General features: G+C 47.0%; 1 protein-coding gene across 3 annotated transcripts in view; it reads right to left on the minus strand.

Moving 5' to 3' along the window:
• The window catches only part of LOC139388026 (cell adhesion molecule 2a), a 736543-nt gene that overhangs the window by 128438 nt on the left and 591795 nt on the right, over nucleotides 1–16310 (minus strand). For all 3 annotated transcript variants that reach the window (XM_071134516.1, XM_071134515.1, XM_071134517.1), the window contains one exon: nucleotides 2557–2694. In XM_071134516.1, the coding sequence (XP_070990617.1) occupies nucleotides 2557–2694 (138 nt within the window). The remainder of the gene's footprint in view (nucleotides 1–2556; nucleotides 2695–16310) is intronic.

Consider the following 16310-nt stretch of genomic DNA (forward strand, 5'->3'; position numbering starts at 1 on the left):
CACAGACAGTCTTCCCCAGTAGTGCTGTCCATGGGAGAAGTACTAATCACACACAGACAGTCTTCCCTAGTAGTGCTGTCCATGGGAGAAGTACTAATCACACACAGACAGTCTTCCCCAGTAGTGCTGTCCCATGGGAGAAGTACTAATCACACACAGACAGCCTTCCCCAGTAGTAATGTCCATGGGAGAAGTACTACTCACACACAGACAGTCTTCCCCAGTCGTGCTGTCCCATTGGAGAAGTACTACTCACACACAGACAGTCTTCCCCAGTAGTGCTGTCCCATGGGAGAAGTACTAATCACACACAGACAGTCTTCCCCAGTAGTGCTGTCCCATGGGAGAAGTACTAATCACACACAGACAGTCTTCCCCAGTAGTGCTGTCCCATGGGAGAAGTACTACTCGCACACAGACAGTCTTCCGCAGTAGTGCTGTCCCATGGGAGAAGTACTAATCACACACAGACAGTCTTCCCCAGTAGTGCTGTCCCATGGGAGAAGTACTAATCACACACAGACAGTCTTCCCCAGTAGTGCTGTCCCATGGGAGAAGTACTAATCACACACAGACAGTCTTCCCCAGTAGTGCTGTCCCATGGGAGAAGTACTACTCACACACAGACAGTCTTCCCCAGTAGTGCTGTCCCATGGGAGAAGTACTAATCACACACCGACAGTCTTCCCCAGTAGTGCTGTCCCATGGGAGAAGTACTAATCACACACAGACAGTCTTCCCCAGTAGTGCTGTCCCATGGGAGAAGTACTACTCACACACAGACAGTCTTCCCCAGTAGTGCTGTCCATGGGAGAAGTACTAATGACACACAGACAGTCTTCCCCAGTAGTGCTGTCCCATGGGAGAAGTACTAATCACACACAGACAGTCTTCCCCAGTAGTGCTGTCCCATGGGAGAAGTACTAATCACACACAGACAGTCTTCCCCAGTAGTGCTGTCCCATGGGAGAAGTACTAATCACACACAGACAGTCTTCCCCAGTAGTGCTGTCCCATGGGAGAAGTACTAATCACACACAGACAGTCTTCCCCAGTAGTGCTGTCCATGGGAGAAGTACTAATCACACACAGACAGTCTTCCCCAGTAGTGCTGTCCCATGGGAGAAGTACTACTCACACACAGACAGTCTTCCCCAGTAGTGCTGTCCATGGGAGAAGTACTAATCACACACAAACAGTCTTCCCCAGTAGTGCTGTCCCATGGGAGAAGTACTACTCACACACAGACAGTCTTCCCCAGTAGTGCTGTCCATGGGAGAAGGACTACTCACACACAGACAGTCTTCCCCAGTAGTGCTGTTCCATGGGAGAAGTACTACTCACACACAGACAGTCTTCCCCAGTAGTGCTGTCCCATGGGAGAAGGACTAATCACACACAGACAGTCTTCCCCAGTAGTGCTGTCCCATGGGAGAAGGACTAATCACACACAGACAGTCTTCCCCAGTAGTGCTGTCCCATGGGAGAAGTACTACTCACACACAGACAGTCTTCCCCAGTAGTGCTGTCCCATGGGAGAAGGACTAATCACATACGGTGCAGAGGGTGCAGAGAAGAGAACGCTGTCTCTGTGCTAATTAGTACACACTGTATTTTTTAGAAGTTCTGTGCTCCATGTTCCTTGACTTCCGTGTTCCATGCCTTCCGTGTTCCATGCATTCCATAAAGATAGAACCAAGATAAACACGGCCTGGCTGCTCTGTGTGCACAGAGAACAATTCCAGAAGGAGGAGGAGGAGAAAGAGGAGGAGGAGAGAGAGGAGGAGGAGAAAGAGGAGGAGGAGAGAGAGGAGGAGGAGAAAGAGGAGGAGGAGAGAGAGGAGGAGGAGAAAGAAGAGAAAGAGGAGGAGGAGAAAGAGAAGGAGGAGGAGAAAGAGGAGGAGAAAGAGGAGAAGGAAAGAGAGGAGGAGGAGAAAGAGGAGGAGGATGGAGAGGAGGAGGAGAGGGAGGAGGAGGATGGAGAGGAGGAGGAGAGAGAGGAGGAGGATGGAGAGGAGGAGGAGAGAGAGGAGGAGGAGAAAGAGGAGGAGGAGAGAGAGGAGGAGGAGAAAGAGGAGGAGGAGAGAGAGGAGGAGGAGAAAGAGGAGGAGGAGAGAGAGGAGGAGAAAGAGGAGGAGAAAGAGGAGGAGAGAGAGGAGGAGGAGAAAGAGGAGGAGGAAAGAGAGGAGGAGGAGAGGGAGGAGGAGGATGGAGAGGAGGAGGAGAGAGAGGAGGAGGATGGAGAGGAGGAGGAGAGAGAGGAGGAGGAGAAAGAGGAGGAGGATGGAGGGGAGGAGGAGAGAGAGGAGGAGGATGGAAAGGAGGAGGATGGAGAGCAGGAGTCTCAAAGGAGGAGGTGTAGAAGGACGAGGAAGAGGAGGAGGAGGATGAAGAAGAACAGTAGAACATAGCCAAAGTCTTTGGGAGAATCTCAATTGCGTCTCAGTGGAGGTCGGCAGCTGGCTTGAAGCCATGGGTCATACATACTCTAACCTCTGACCTCTAACCCCTGACCTCTAACCTCTGACCCCTGACCTAGTAGTTCAGTGTCCTGACCTTTGATCTCCTTCTCGTTCCTGAACCAGCGGAGGTCAGCAGCAGGCTTGGAGCCGTGGGTCATGCAGGTCAGAGTGATCTCATCTCCCTCCAGGGCAGGCTTTGTCAGACCGTCTATCTCTGGCATCTCTGGCACCCCTACAGGACAGGAGTAGAATTACATATGTTATTAAAACAATAAAACACACTAAATACACTTTAAGGTTGTGTGTTAATGGAAAAATCCACCCAAAATCACTAATTATTATAATTTATTATAATTTACAGCTCCAATTAAGAGAGAACCATATTTTTTTTTATTAGCAGATGTTTCATTTTGTCGTTATAATAAGGTTGGTATCTGAAAATCATTGTGGTAATCTGTTGCAGTTTAAGTCGATTACAAAAAACCCACAATGCAATTCTCTCCCTATGGGCTGGATGGCTGGCTAGCTAGCTAGGCAGCAAACTTAGCTCCACACAATAATACCAAAGTCAATATCAGCATGTAACGTAGCTAGTTAACTGTAAAGTCACCTAAACGAACTGCCCTATCAATTTTAGGAGTCTACAATCGCACCATGTTCAACCTGCAGATCGATGTGCTTCACATAGTGGAGTCTGACATTCACAACGGCCATGCAACGGTACCCTGGACTGAACTCTGTTAAATGACAACATTTCTCGAAGGAATATCGGAAAAAAAAATCTATATAACATAAAAAAAAAAAAAATGGGTGCATCTTTAAGGATGCAACATGTAATGTATGAGATGACAGACATACACAACAATCACCATCATCTGACAATACAAGGGTGGAGAGTGTGTGTGTGTGTGTGTGTGTGTGTGTGTGTGTGTGTGTGTGTGTGTGTTTGTGTGTGTGTGTGTGTGTGTGTGCGTGCGTCATCATCTGAACAGCAAAGGAGATAAAGAGTAGGGATGGAACCTGGATCAAATCACATTGTATTTGTCCCATGTGCCTGAATACAACAGGTGTTTGTTACAGTGAAATCCTTACATACAAACCCTTAACCAACAATGCAGAATATTTCAACAGTAAGTAGATATTTGCAAAAATATATATATAAAACATAAAATGTACACTTAGTAAGAAAAAAAGTAACACAATAAATAACAATAACGAGGCTATATACAGGGTGTACCGGTACAGAGTCAATGTGGAGGCTATATACAGGGGGTACCGGTACAGAGTCAATGTGGAGGCTATATACAGGGTGTACCGGTACAGAGTCAATGTGGAGGCTATATACAGGGTGTACCGGTACAGAGTCAATATGGAGGCTATATACAGGGGGTACCGGTACAGAGTCAATGTGGAGGCTATATACAGGGGGTACCGGTACAGAGTCAATGTGGAGGCTATATACAGGGTGTTACGGTACTGAGTCAATGTGGAAGCTATATACAGGGTGTTACGGTACAGAGTCAATGTGGAGGCTATATACAGGATGTACCGGTACAGAGTCAATGTGGAGGCTATATAAAGGGGGTACCGGTACAGAGTCAATGTGGAGGCTATATACAGGGGGTACCGGTACAGAGTCAATATGGAGGCTATATACAGGGGGTACCGGTACAGAGTCAATGTGGAGGCTATATACAGGGGGTACCGGTACAGAGTCAATGTGGAGGCTATATACAGGGTGTTACGGTACTGAGTCAATGTGGAAGCTATATACAGGGTGTTACGGTACAGAGTCAATGTGGAGGCTATATACAGGATGTACCGGTACAGAGTCAATGTGGAGGCTATATAAAGGGGGTACCGGTACAGAGTCAATGTGGAGGCTATATACAGGGGGTACCGGTACAGAGTCAATGTGGAGGCTATATACAGGGGGTACCGGTACAGAGTCAATGTGGAGGCTATAAACAGGGTGTACCAGTACAGAGTCAATGTGGAGGCTATATACAGGGGGTACCGGTACAGAGTCAATGTGGAGGCTATATACAGGAGGTACCAGTACAGAGTCAATGTGGAGGCTATATACAGGGGGTACCGGTACAGAGTCAATGTGGAGGCTATATACAGGGGGTACCGGTACAGAGTCAATGTGGAGGCTATATACATGGGGTACCGGTACAGAGTCAATGTGGAGGCTATATACAGGGGGTACCGGTACAGAGTCAATGTGGAGGCTATATACAGGGGGTACCAGTACAGAGTCAATGTGGAGGCTATATACAGGGGGGTACCGGTACAGAGTCAATGTGGAGGCTATATACAGGGTGTACCGGTACAGAGTCAATGTGGAGGCTATATACAGGGGGTACCGGTACAGAGTCAATGTGGAGGCTATATACAGGGGGTACCAGTACAGAGTCAATGTGGAAGCTATATACAGAGGGTACCGGTACAGATTCAATGTGGAGGCTATATACAGGGGGTACCGGTACAGAGTCAATGTGGATGCTATATACAGGGTGTTACGGTACAGAGTCAATGTGGAGGCTATATACAGGGGGTACCAGTACAGAGTCAATGTGGAGGCTATATACAGGGGGTACTGGTACAGAGTCAATGTGGAGGCTATATACAGGGGGTACTGGTACAGAGTCAATGTGGAGGTTGTATACAGGGGGTACCGGTACAGAGTCAATGTGGAGGCTATATACAGGGGGTACCGGTACAGAGTCAATGTGGAGGCTATATACAGGAGGTACCAGTACAGAGTCAATGTGGAGGCTATATACAGGGGGTACCGGTACAGAGTCAATGTGGAGGCTATATACAGGGGGTACCGGTACAGAGTCAATGTGGAGGCTATATACAGGGGGTACCGGTACAGAGTCAATGTGGAGGCTATATACAGGGGGTACCGGTACAGAGTCAATGTGGAGGCTATATACAGGGGGTACCAGTACAGAGTCAATGTGGAGGCTATATACAGGGGGGTACCGGTACAGAGTCAATGTGGAGGCTATATACAGGGTGTACCGGTACAGAGTCAATGTGGAGGCTATATACAGGGGGTACCGGTACAGAGTCAATGTGGAGGCTATATACAGGGGGTACCAGTACAGAGTCAATGTGGAAGCTATATACAGAGGGTACCGGTACAGATTCAATGTGGAGGCTATATACAGGGGGTACCGGTACAGAGTCAATGTGGATGCTATATACAGGGTGTTACGGTACAGAGTCAATGTGGAGGCTATATAAAGGGGGTACCAGTACAGAGTCAATGTGGAGGCTATATACAGGGGGTACTGGTACAGAGTCAATGTGGAGGCTATATACAGGGGGTACTGGTACAGAGTCAATGTGGAGGCTATATACAGGGGGTACCGGTACAGAGTCAATGTGGAGGCTATATACAGGGGGTACCGGTACAGAGTCAATGTGGAAGCTATATACAGGGGGTACCGGTACAGAGTTAATGTGGAGGCTATATACAGGGTGTACCGGTACAGAGTCAATGTGGAGGCTATATACAGGGGGTACCAGTACAGAGTCAATGTGGAGGCTATATACAGGGGGTACCGGTACAGAGTCAATGTAGAGGCTATATACAGGGGGTACCAGTACAGAGTCAATGTGGAGGCTATATCCAGGGTATTACGGTACAGAGTCAATGTGGAGGCTATATACAGGGTGTACCAGTACAGAGTCAATGTGGAGTCTATATAAAGGGGGTACCGGTACAGAGTCAATGTGGAGGCTATATACAGGGGGGTACCGGTACAGAGTCAATGTGGAGGCTATATACAGGGGATACTGGTACAGAGTCAATGTGGAGGCTATATACAGGGGATACTGGTACAGAGTCAATGTGGAGGCTATATACATGGTGTTACGGTACAGAGTCAATGTGGAGACTATATACAGGGGGTACCTGTTACAGAGTCAATGTGGAAGCTATATACAGTGGGTACCAGTACAGAGTCAAGGTGGAGGCTATATACAAGGGGTACCGGTACAGAGTCAATGTGGAGGCTATATACAGGGTGTTACTGTACAGAGTCAATGTAGAGGCTATATACAGGGGGTATCAGTACAGAGTCAATGTGGAGGCTATATACAGGGTGTACCAGTACAGAGTCAATGTGGAGTCTATATACAGGGGGTACCGGTACAGAGTCAATGTGGAGGCTATATACATGGTTTTACGGTACAGAGTCAATGTGGAGACTATATACAGGGGGTACCGGTACAGAGTCAATGTGGAGGCTATATACAGGGGGTACCAGTACAGAGTCAATGTGGAAGATATATACAGGGGGTACCGGTACAGAGTCAATGTGGAGGCTATGTACAGGGGGTACCGGTACAGAGTCAATGTGGGGGCTATATACAGGGGGTACCGGTACAGAGTCAATGTGGAGGCTATGTACAGGGGGTACCGGTACAGAGTCAACGTGGAGGCTATATACAGGGGGTACCGGTACAGAGTCAATGTGGAGGCTATATACAGGGGGTACCGGTAAAGAGTCAATGTGGAGGCTATATACAGGGTGTACCGGTACAGAGTCAAGGTGGAGGCTATATACAGGGTGTTACGGTACAGAGTCAATGTGGATGCTATATACAGGGTGTTACGGTACAGAGTCAATGTGGATGCTATATACAGGGGGTACCAGTATTGAGTCAATGTGGGGGCTATATACAGGGGGTACCGGTACAGAGTCAATGTGGAGGCTATATACAGGGGGTACCGGTAAAGAGTCAATGTGGAGGCTATATACAGGGGGTACCGGTACAGAGTCAATGTGGAGGCTATATACAGGGTGTTACGGTACAGAGTCAATGTGGAGGCTATATACAGGGGGTGCCGGCACAGAGTCAATGTGGAGGCTATATACAGGGGGTACCAGTACAGAGTCAATGTGGAGTCTATATACAGGGGGTACCGGTACAGAGTCAATGTGGAGGCTATATACAGGGTGTATATGCTCAGGGTGAGCATTTCTTATTTGCTTATGACCCTATACAGTTCATTGAGTCTGGTCTTAGTGCCAGCATCGGTTTGTGGTGGTAAATAGACAGCCAAGATAAATAGAGAGGAAACTCTCTTGGTAAATAGTGTGGTCTACAGCTTATCATGAGGTACTCTAACTCAGGCGATGCAAAACCTTGAGACTTCCTTAATATTAGAGATCGCGCACCAGCTGTTGTTAATAAAGAGACACAGACCGCCACCCTTTGTCTTACCGGAGGCAGCTGTTCTGTCTTGCCGATGGTGCCAGGTTTCCTCCAGATGTGACGCTTGGCATTCAGGCCAAAGAGTTCAACCTTGGTTTCATCAGAACGGAGAATCTTGTTTCTCATGGTCTGAGAGTCTTTAGGTGTCATTTGGCAAACTCCAAGTGGGCTGTCATGTGCCTTTTACTGAGGAGAGGCTTCCGTCTGGCCATTCTACCATAAAGGCCTGAGTGCTGCAGAGATGGTTGTCCTTCTGGAAGGTTCTCCCATCTCCACAGAGTAACTCTGGAGCTCTGTCAGAGTGACCATCGGGTTCTTGGTCACCTCCCTGACCAAGGCCCTTCTCCCGATTGCTCAGTTTTGCCTGGCGGCCAGGTCAAGGAAGAGTCTTGGTTGTTCCAAACTTCTTCCATTTAAGAATGATGGAGTCTTGGGGACCTTCAATACCTCGACACAATCCTGTCTCTGAGCTCTACGGACAATTACTTTGACCTCATGGCTTGGTTTTTGCTCTGACATGCACTGTCAACTGTGGGACTTTATATAGACAGGTGTGTGCCTTTCCAAATCATGTTCAATCAATAGAATTTACCACAGGTGGACTCCAAGTTGTAAAAACATCTCAAGGATGATCAAAGGAAACAGGATGTACCTGAGATCAATTTCTAGTCTCATAGCAAAGGGTCTGAATACTTATGTAAATAAGGAATTTCTTTTTTTTATTATTTTTTATGAATCTGTAAAAATGTCTAAAAACCTTTGTTTACTTCGTCATTATGTGGTATTGTGATGTCATTACGTGGTATTGTGTGCAGATTGCTGATAAAAAAATACATATTGAATTAATTTTAGAATGAGGATGTAACGTAACAAAATGTGGAAAAAGTCAAGGGGTCTGAGTACTTTCCTGAAGGCACTGTGTGTGTGTGTCCATGCAGTGTCCATGTGTTTGTGTATGTGTGATGTGTGCATGTTCCAAGGTTGTGAGGCTGAGTGATTGACAGGTCTACAGATCAATGGTATTGATAGGATTCAGGCCTTGTGTTTTCTGCCTCCTCCTGGTAGGGTAATTACAAGACTTTAACATCCTGCTCACTCATCCCGCCTCTGGTGTGTGTATGAGACTGTGTGTGTATGAGACTGTGTGTGTATGAGACTGTGTGTGTATGAGACTGTGTGAGTGTATGAGACTGTGTGTGTATGTGTGTCTGTGTGAGTGTATGAGACTGTGTGAGTGTATGAGACTGTGTGAGTGTATGAGACTGTGAGTGTATGAGACTGTGTGTGTGTATGTGTCTGTGTGTGTGTATGAGACTGTGTGAGTGTATGAGACTGTGCGGGTGTATGAGACTGTGTGGGTATGAGACTGTGAGTGTATGAGACTGTGAGTGTATGAGACTGTGTGTCTGTATGTGTCTGTGTGAGTGTATGAGACTGTGTGTGTGTATGAGACTGTGTGAGTGTATGAGACTGTGTGTGTATGAGACTGTACGTGTATGAGACTGTGTGTGTATGAGACTGTGTGTGTATGAGACTGTGTGTGTATGAGACTGTGTGGGTATGAGACTATGTGTGTATGAGACTGTGTGGGTGTATGAGACTGTGCGAGTGTATGAGACTGTGTGAGTGTATGAGACTGTGTGTGTATGAGACTATGTGTGTATGAGACTGTGTGAGTGTATGAGACTGTGTGTGTATGAGACTGTGTGGGTGTATGAGACTGTGAGTGTATGAGACTGGGTGAGTGTATGAGACTGTGTGTGTGTGTGTATGATACTGTGTGAGTGTATGAGACTGTGTGTGTGTATGAGACTGTGAGTGTATGAGACTGTGTGTGTATGAGACTGTGTGTGTATGAGACTGTGTGTGTATGAGACTGTGTGTGTATGAGACTGTGTGGGTATGAGACTGTGTGGGTATGAGACTGTGCGGGTGTATGAGACTGTGCGGGTGTATGAGACTGTGCGAGTGTATGAGACTGTGTGAGTGTATGAGACTGTGTGTGTATGAGACTATGTGTGTATGAGACTGTGTGAGTGTATGAGACTGTGTGTGTCTGAGACTGTGAGTGTATGAGACTGTGAGTGTATGAGACTGAGGGTATGAGACTGTGTGGGTATGAGACTGTGTGGGTATGAGACTGTGTGGGTATGAGACTGTGTGGGTATGAGACTGTGTGGGTATGAGACTGTGTGGGTATGAGACTATGTGTGTATGAGCCTGTGCGGGTGTATGAGACTGTGTGTGTATGAGACTGTGTGAGTGTATGAGACTGTGTGAGTGTATGAGACTGTGTGTGTATGAGACTGTGTGGGTGTATGAGACTGTGTGTGTATGAGACTGTGTGTGTGTGTGTATGATACTGTGTGAGTGTATGAGACTGTGTGTGTGTATGAGACTGTGAGTGTATGAGACTGTGAGAGTGTATGAGACTGTGTGAGTGTATGAGACTGTGTGGGTATGAGACTGTGTGTGTATGAGATTGTGTGAGTGTATGAGAATGTGTGTGTATGAGACTGTGTGTGTATGAGACTGTGTGAGTGTATGAGACTGTGTGAGTGTATGAGACTGTGTTTGTATGAGACTGTGTGGGTATGAGACTGTGTGTGTGTGATACTGTATGTGTATGAGACTGTGTGAGTGTATGAGACTGTGTGTGTGTGTATGAGACTGTGTGTGTATGAGACTGTGTGAGTGTGTATGAGACTGTGTGTGTATGAGACTGTGTGAGTGTATGAGACTGTGTGAGTGTATGCGTTAGGTTTGTTCGATTGAGAAGTGTGTGTGTTTGAGAAAGAGGTGTGTGTGTGTCTATGTGTGCGCAACGCATGTGTACTATATGTGTGTGTGTGTATGTTTGATTGATTGAGAAAGAGCTGTGTGTGTGTGCATGCATGTGTGCGTTCATGGAAGTGTGTGTGTGTGTTCATGGAAATGTGTGTGTGTGTGTGTGTTCATGGAAGTGTGTGTGTGTGTATGAGACTGTGTGTGTATGAGACTGTGTGTGTATGAGACTGTGTGTGTGTATGAGACTGTGTGTGTATGAGACTGTGTGAGTGTATGAGACTGTGTGTGTATATGAGACTGTGTGAGTGTATGAGACTGTGTGAGTGTATGAGACTGTGTGAGTGTATGAGACTGTGTGGGTGTATGAGACTGTGTGAGTGTATGAGACTGTGTGGGTGTATGAGACTGTGTGGGTGTATGAGACTGTGTGTGTATGAGACTGTGTGTGTATGACACTGTGAGTGTATGAGACTGTGAGTGTATGAGACTGTGTGAGTGTATGAGACTGTGTGTGTATGAGACTGTGTGGGTGTATGAGACTGTGTGTGTATGAGACTGTGTGAGTGTATGATACTGTGTGTGTGTGTGTATGATACTGTGTGAGTGTATGAGACTGTGTGTGTGTATGAGACTGTGAGTGTATGAGACTGTGTGAGTGTATGAGACTGTGTGAGTATGAGACTGTGAGTGTATGAGACTGTGAGTGTATGAGACTGAGGGTATGAGACTGTGTGGGTATGAGACTGTGTGGGTATGAGACTGTGTGGGTATGAGACTATGTGTGTATGAGCCCGTGCGGGTGTATGAGACTGTGCGAGTGTATGAGAATGTGTGAGGGTATGACACTGTGTGGGTATGAGACTGTGTGGGTATGAGACTGTGTGGGTATGAGACTGTGTGAGTGTATGAGACTGTGTGAGTGTATGAGACTGTGTGGGTATGAGACTGTGTGGGTATGAGACTGTGTGTGTATGAGACTGTGAGTGTATGAGACTGTGAGGGTATGAGACTGTGTGGGTATGAGACTGTGTGGGTATGAGACTGTGTGTGTATGAGACTGTGTGGGTATGAGACTATGTGTGTATGAGCCTGTACGGGTGTATGAGACTGTGTGTGTATGAGACTGTGTGTGTATGAGACTGTGTGAGTGTATGAGACTGTGTGTGTATGAGACTGTGTGGGTGTATGAGACTGTGTGTGTATGAGACTGTGTGAGTGTATGAGACTGTGTGTGTGTGTGTATGATACTGTGTGAGTGTATGAGACTGTGTGTGTGTATGAGACTGTGAGTGTATGAGACTGTGTGAGTGTATGAGACTGTGTGAGTGTATGAGACTGTGTGGGTATGAGACTGTGTGTGTATGAGACTGTGTGAGTGTATGAGACTGTGTGTGTATGAGACTGTGTGTGTATGAGACTGTGTGAGTGTATGAGACTGTGTGAGTGTATGAGACTGTGTGTGTATGAGACTGTGTGGGTATGAGACTGTGTGTGTGTGATACTGTATGTGTATGAGACTGTGTGAGTGTATGAGACTGTGTGTGTGTGTATAAGACTGTGTGTGTATGAGACTGTGTGATTGTGTATGAGACTGTGTGTGTATGAGACTGTGTGAGTGTATGAGACTGTGTGAGTGTATGCGTTAGGTTTGTTCGATTGAGAAGTGTGTGTGTTTGAGAAAGAGGTGTGTGTGTGTCTATGTGTGTGCAACGCATGTGTACTATATGTGTGTGTGTGTCTGTTTGATTGATTGAGAAAGAGCTGTGTGTGTGTGCATGCATGTGTGTGTTCATGGAAATGTGTGTGTGTGTGTTCATGGAAGTGTGTGTGTGTGTACTTGTGTTGTACATTTTATCCGACGATTTTATAATTCTAACACCAACGTGTGTTTAATCCAAACTCTGACAACAAAATGGAAAACTTCAGCAACATTGAACCAACTGTATAAATGAAAAGTAAAGTTCTACTGAAAGCTGTGTTTTTTTTTGTTGTTTGTTATAACCGTCAATGTGGCTTCGTTACATAACATGACACGTTAAATTGGACCTTGAGCTGAATAGGATCATCGGTTGACTAGATGTCTGAGTCGGAGTATTGTAAAAGGTTTGTGAGTGGGCTGTCTGTGTTATTCTTCATCATTTCAATGGTATTGTCTGAATGAGATGCTAATTAGATGTCCTCTGTAACTCAGTTGGTCGAGCATGGCTCTTGCGACGACAGGACAGTGGCGTTGCTTTGGCGTCTGCTGAATAGCATGTTACATTATTATATATTATGTCTTCGGGACACATTGGGACTATATTCAGGACATTTTGCTTGGCTAGCTGCTAGCTTTTAAATTATATATTTTTTCTCCCAAAGGCCAACCTGGCACAATTAGCCACGACGCTGGCGTCGACCAGCTGAGCGGAACGTTACACCCGGTAACAAAATCCGTATCAGCCAATTGAAATCGTTAACGCAGTTGGACGTGATCCCAACAATTTCTCACTAAAGAATCCTTAACAGAAGTCTGTTTACGAGAGTCAAATTAACGACATAACGTGGAACAATGGGTCTGGACAATTAGCTCACAGTGTGAGGTGCCTACTTCCAGACATCTGTTACCAGTTGCGGTGAAATTGGAATCACCCGTTTTGAGTCACCATTTTCTCTTTTGAATTGTGTGGCTTTACATTCATTGTGCTATTGTGTTGTAGAGGGAGAGTGCAGTCATCATCGCCATGAAAATGAATATTATGAATTCAAATCCTTGTTTACAAACACACTGCTAATAAAATATATTATGTCAATTAAATCATGTGTAAATGTAGGGCTACATCATTCAATACGCAATACTATAAATATCTACTTTGTCACTTATGTTATCTGTCTTGAGGACCAGCATAGGAGCCATACGCTCCATGTGGGTTTGTTATCTGTCTGAGGACCAGCATAGGAGCGATACGCCCCATGTGGGTTTGTTATTTGTCTTGAGGACCAGCATAGGAGCGATACGCCCCATGTGGGTTTGTTATCTGTCTTGAGGACCAGCATAGGAGCGATACGCCCCATGTGGGTTTGTTATCTGTCTTGAGGACCAGCATAGGAGCGATACGCCCCATGTGGGTTTGTTATCTGTCTTGAGGACCAGCATAGGAGCGATACGCCCCATGTGGGTTTGTTATCTGTCTTGAGGACCAGCATAGGAGCGATACGCCCCATGTGGGTTTGTTATCTGTCTTGAGGACCAGCATAGGAGCGATACGCCCCATGTGGGTTTGTTATCTGTCTTGAGGACCAGCATAGGAGCGATACGCTCCATGTGGGTTTGTTATCTGTCTGAGGACCAGCATAGGAGCCATACGCCCCATGTGGGTTTGTTATCTGTCTGAGGACCAGCATAGGAGCGATACGCCCCATGTGGGTTTGTTATCTATCTTGAGGACCAGCATAGGAGCGATACGCTCCATGTGGGTTTGTTATTTGTCTTGAGGACCAGCATAGGAGCGATACGCCCCATGTGGGTTTGTTATTTGTCTTGAGGACCAGCATAGGAGCGATACGCCCCATGTGGGTTTGTTATCTGTCTTGAGGACCAGCATAGGAGCGATACGCCCCATGTGGGTTTGTTATCTGTCTTGAGGACCAGCATAGGAGCGATACGCCCCATGTGGGTTTGTTATCTGTCTTGAGGACCAGCATAGGAGCGATACGCCCCATGTGGGTTTGTTATCTGTCTTGAGGACCAGCATAGGAGCGATACGCCCCATGTGGGTTTGTTATCTGTCTTGAGGACCAGCATAGGAGCGATACGCCCCATGTGGGTTTGTTATCTGTCTTGAGGACCAGCATAGGAGCGATACGCCCCATGTGGGTTTGTTATCTGTCTTGAGGACCAGCATAGGAGCGATACGCCCCATGTGGGTTTGTTATCTGTCTTGAGGACCAGCATAGGAGCGATACGCCCCATGTGGGTTTGTTATCTGTCTTGAGGACCAGCATAGGAGCGATACGCCCCATGTGGGTTTGTTATATGTCTTGAGGACCAGCATAGGAGCGATACGCCCCATGTGGGTTTGTTATATGTCTTGAGGACCAGCATAGGAGCGATACGCCCCATGTGGGTTTGTTATCTGTCTTGAGGACCAGCATAGGAGCGATACGCACCATGTGGGTTTGTTATCTGTCTTGAGGACCAGCATAGGAGCGATACGCCCCATGTGGGTTTGTTATCTGTCTTGAGGACCAGCATAGGAGCGATACGCCCCATGTGGGTTTGTTATCTGTCTTGAGGACCAGCATAGGAGCGATACGCCCCATGTGGGTTTGTTATCTGTCTTGAGGACCAGCATAGGAGCGATACGCTCCATGTGGGTTTGTTATCTGTCTTGAGGACCAGCATAGGAGCGATACGCCCCATGTGGGTTTGTTATCTGTCTTGAGGACCAGAATAGGAGCGATACGCCCCATGTGGGTTTGTTATATGTCTTGAGGACCAGCATAGGAGCGATACGCCCCATGTGGGTTTGTTATATGTCTTGAGGACCAGCATAGGAGCGATACGCCCCATGTGGGGTTTGTTATATGTCTTGAGGACCAGCATAGGAGCGATACGCCCCATGTGGGTTTGTTATATGTCTTGAGGACCAGCATAGGAGCGATACGCCCCATGTGGGTTTGTTATCTGTCTTGAGGACCAGCATAGGAGCGATACGCCCCATGTGGGTTTGTTATCTGTCTTGAGGACCAGCATAGGAGCGATACGCCCCATGTGGGTTTGTTATATGTCTTGAGGACCAGCATAGGAGCGATACGCCCCATGTGGGTTTGTTATCTGTCTTGAGGACCAGCATAGGAGCGATACGCCCCATGTGGGTTTGTTATCTGTCTTGAGGACCAGCATAGGAGCGATACGCCCCATGTGGGTTTGTTATCTGTCTTGAGGACCAGCATAGGAGCGATACGCCCCATGTGGGTTTGTTATATGTCTTGAGGACCAGCATAGGAGCGATACGCCCCATGTGGGTTTGTTATATGTCTTGAGGACCAGCATAGGAGCGATACGCCCCATGTGGGTTTGTTATCTGTCTTGAGGACCAGCATAGGAGCGATACGCACCATGTGGGTTTGTTATCTGTCTTGAGGACCAGCATAGGAGCGATACGCCCCATGTGGGTTTGTTATCTGTCTTGAGGACCAGCATAGGAGCGATACGCCCCATGTGGGTTTGTTATCTGTCTTGAGGACCAGCATAGGAGCGATACGCCCCATGTGGGTTTGTTATCTGTCTTGAGGACCAGCATAGGAGCGATACGCCCCATGTGGGGTTGTTATATGTCTTGAGGACCAGCATAGGAGCGATACGCCCCATGTGGGTTTGTTATCTGTCTTGAGGACCAGCATAGGAGCGATACGCCCCATGTGGGTTTGTTATCTGTCTTGAGGACCAGCATAGGAGCGATACGCCCCATGTGGGTTTGTTATCTGTCTTGAGGACCAGCATAGGAGCGATACGCACCATGTGGGTTTGTTATCTGTCTTGAGGACCAGCATAGGAGCGATACGCCCCATGTGGGTTTGTTATCTGTCTTGAGGACCAGCATAGGAGCGATACGCCCCATGCGGGTTTGTTATCTGTCTTGAGGACCAGCATAGGAGCGATACGCCCCATGTGGGTTTGTTATCTGTCTTGAGGACCAGCATAGGAGCGATACGCCCCATGTGGGTTTGTTATATGTCTTGAGGACCAGCATAGGAGCGATACGCCCCATGTGGGTTTGTTATCTGTCTTGAGGACCAGCATAGGAGCGATACGCACCATGTGGGTTTGTTATCTGTCTT

The sequence above is a fragment of the Oncorhynchus clarkii genome, chromosome 29, assembly GCF_045791955.1.
Source record: "Oncorhynchus clarkii lewisi isolate Uvic-CL-2024 chromosome 29, UVic_Ocla_1.0, whole genome shotgun sequence".
In the NCBI taxonomy this organism is placed as follows: Eukaryota; Metazoa; Chordata; class Actinopteri; order Salmoniformes; family Salmonidae; genus Oncorhynchus; species Oncorhynchus clarkii.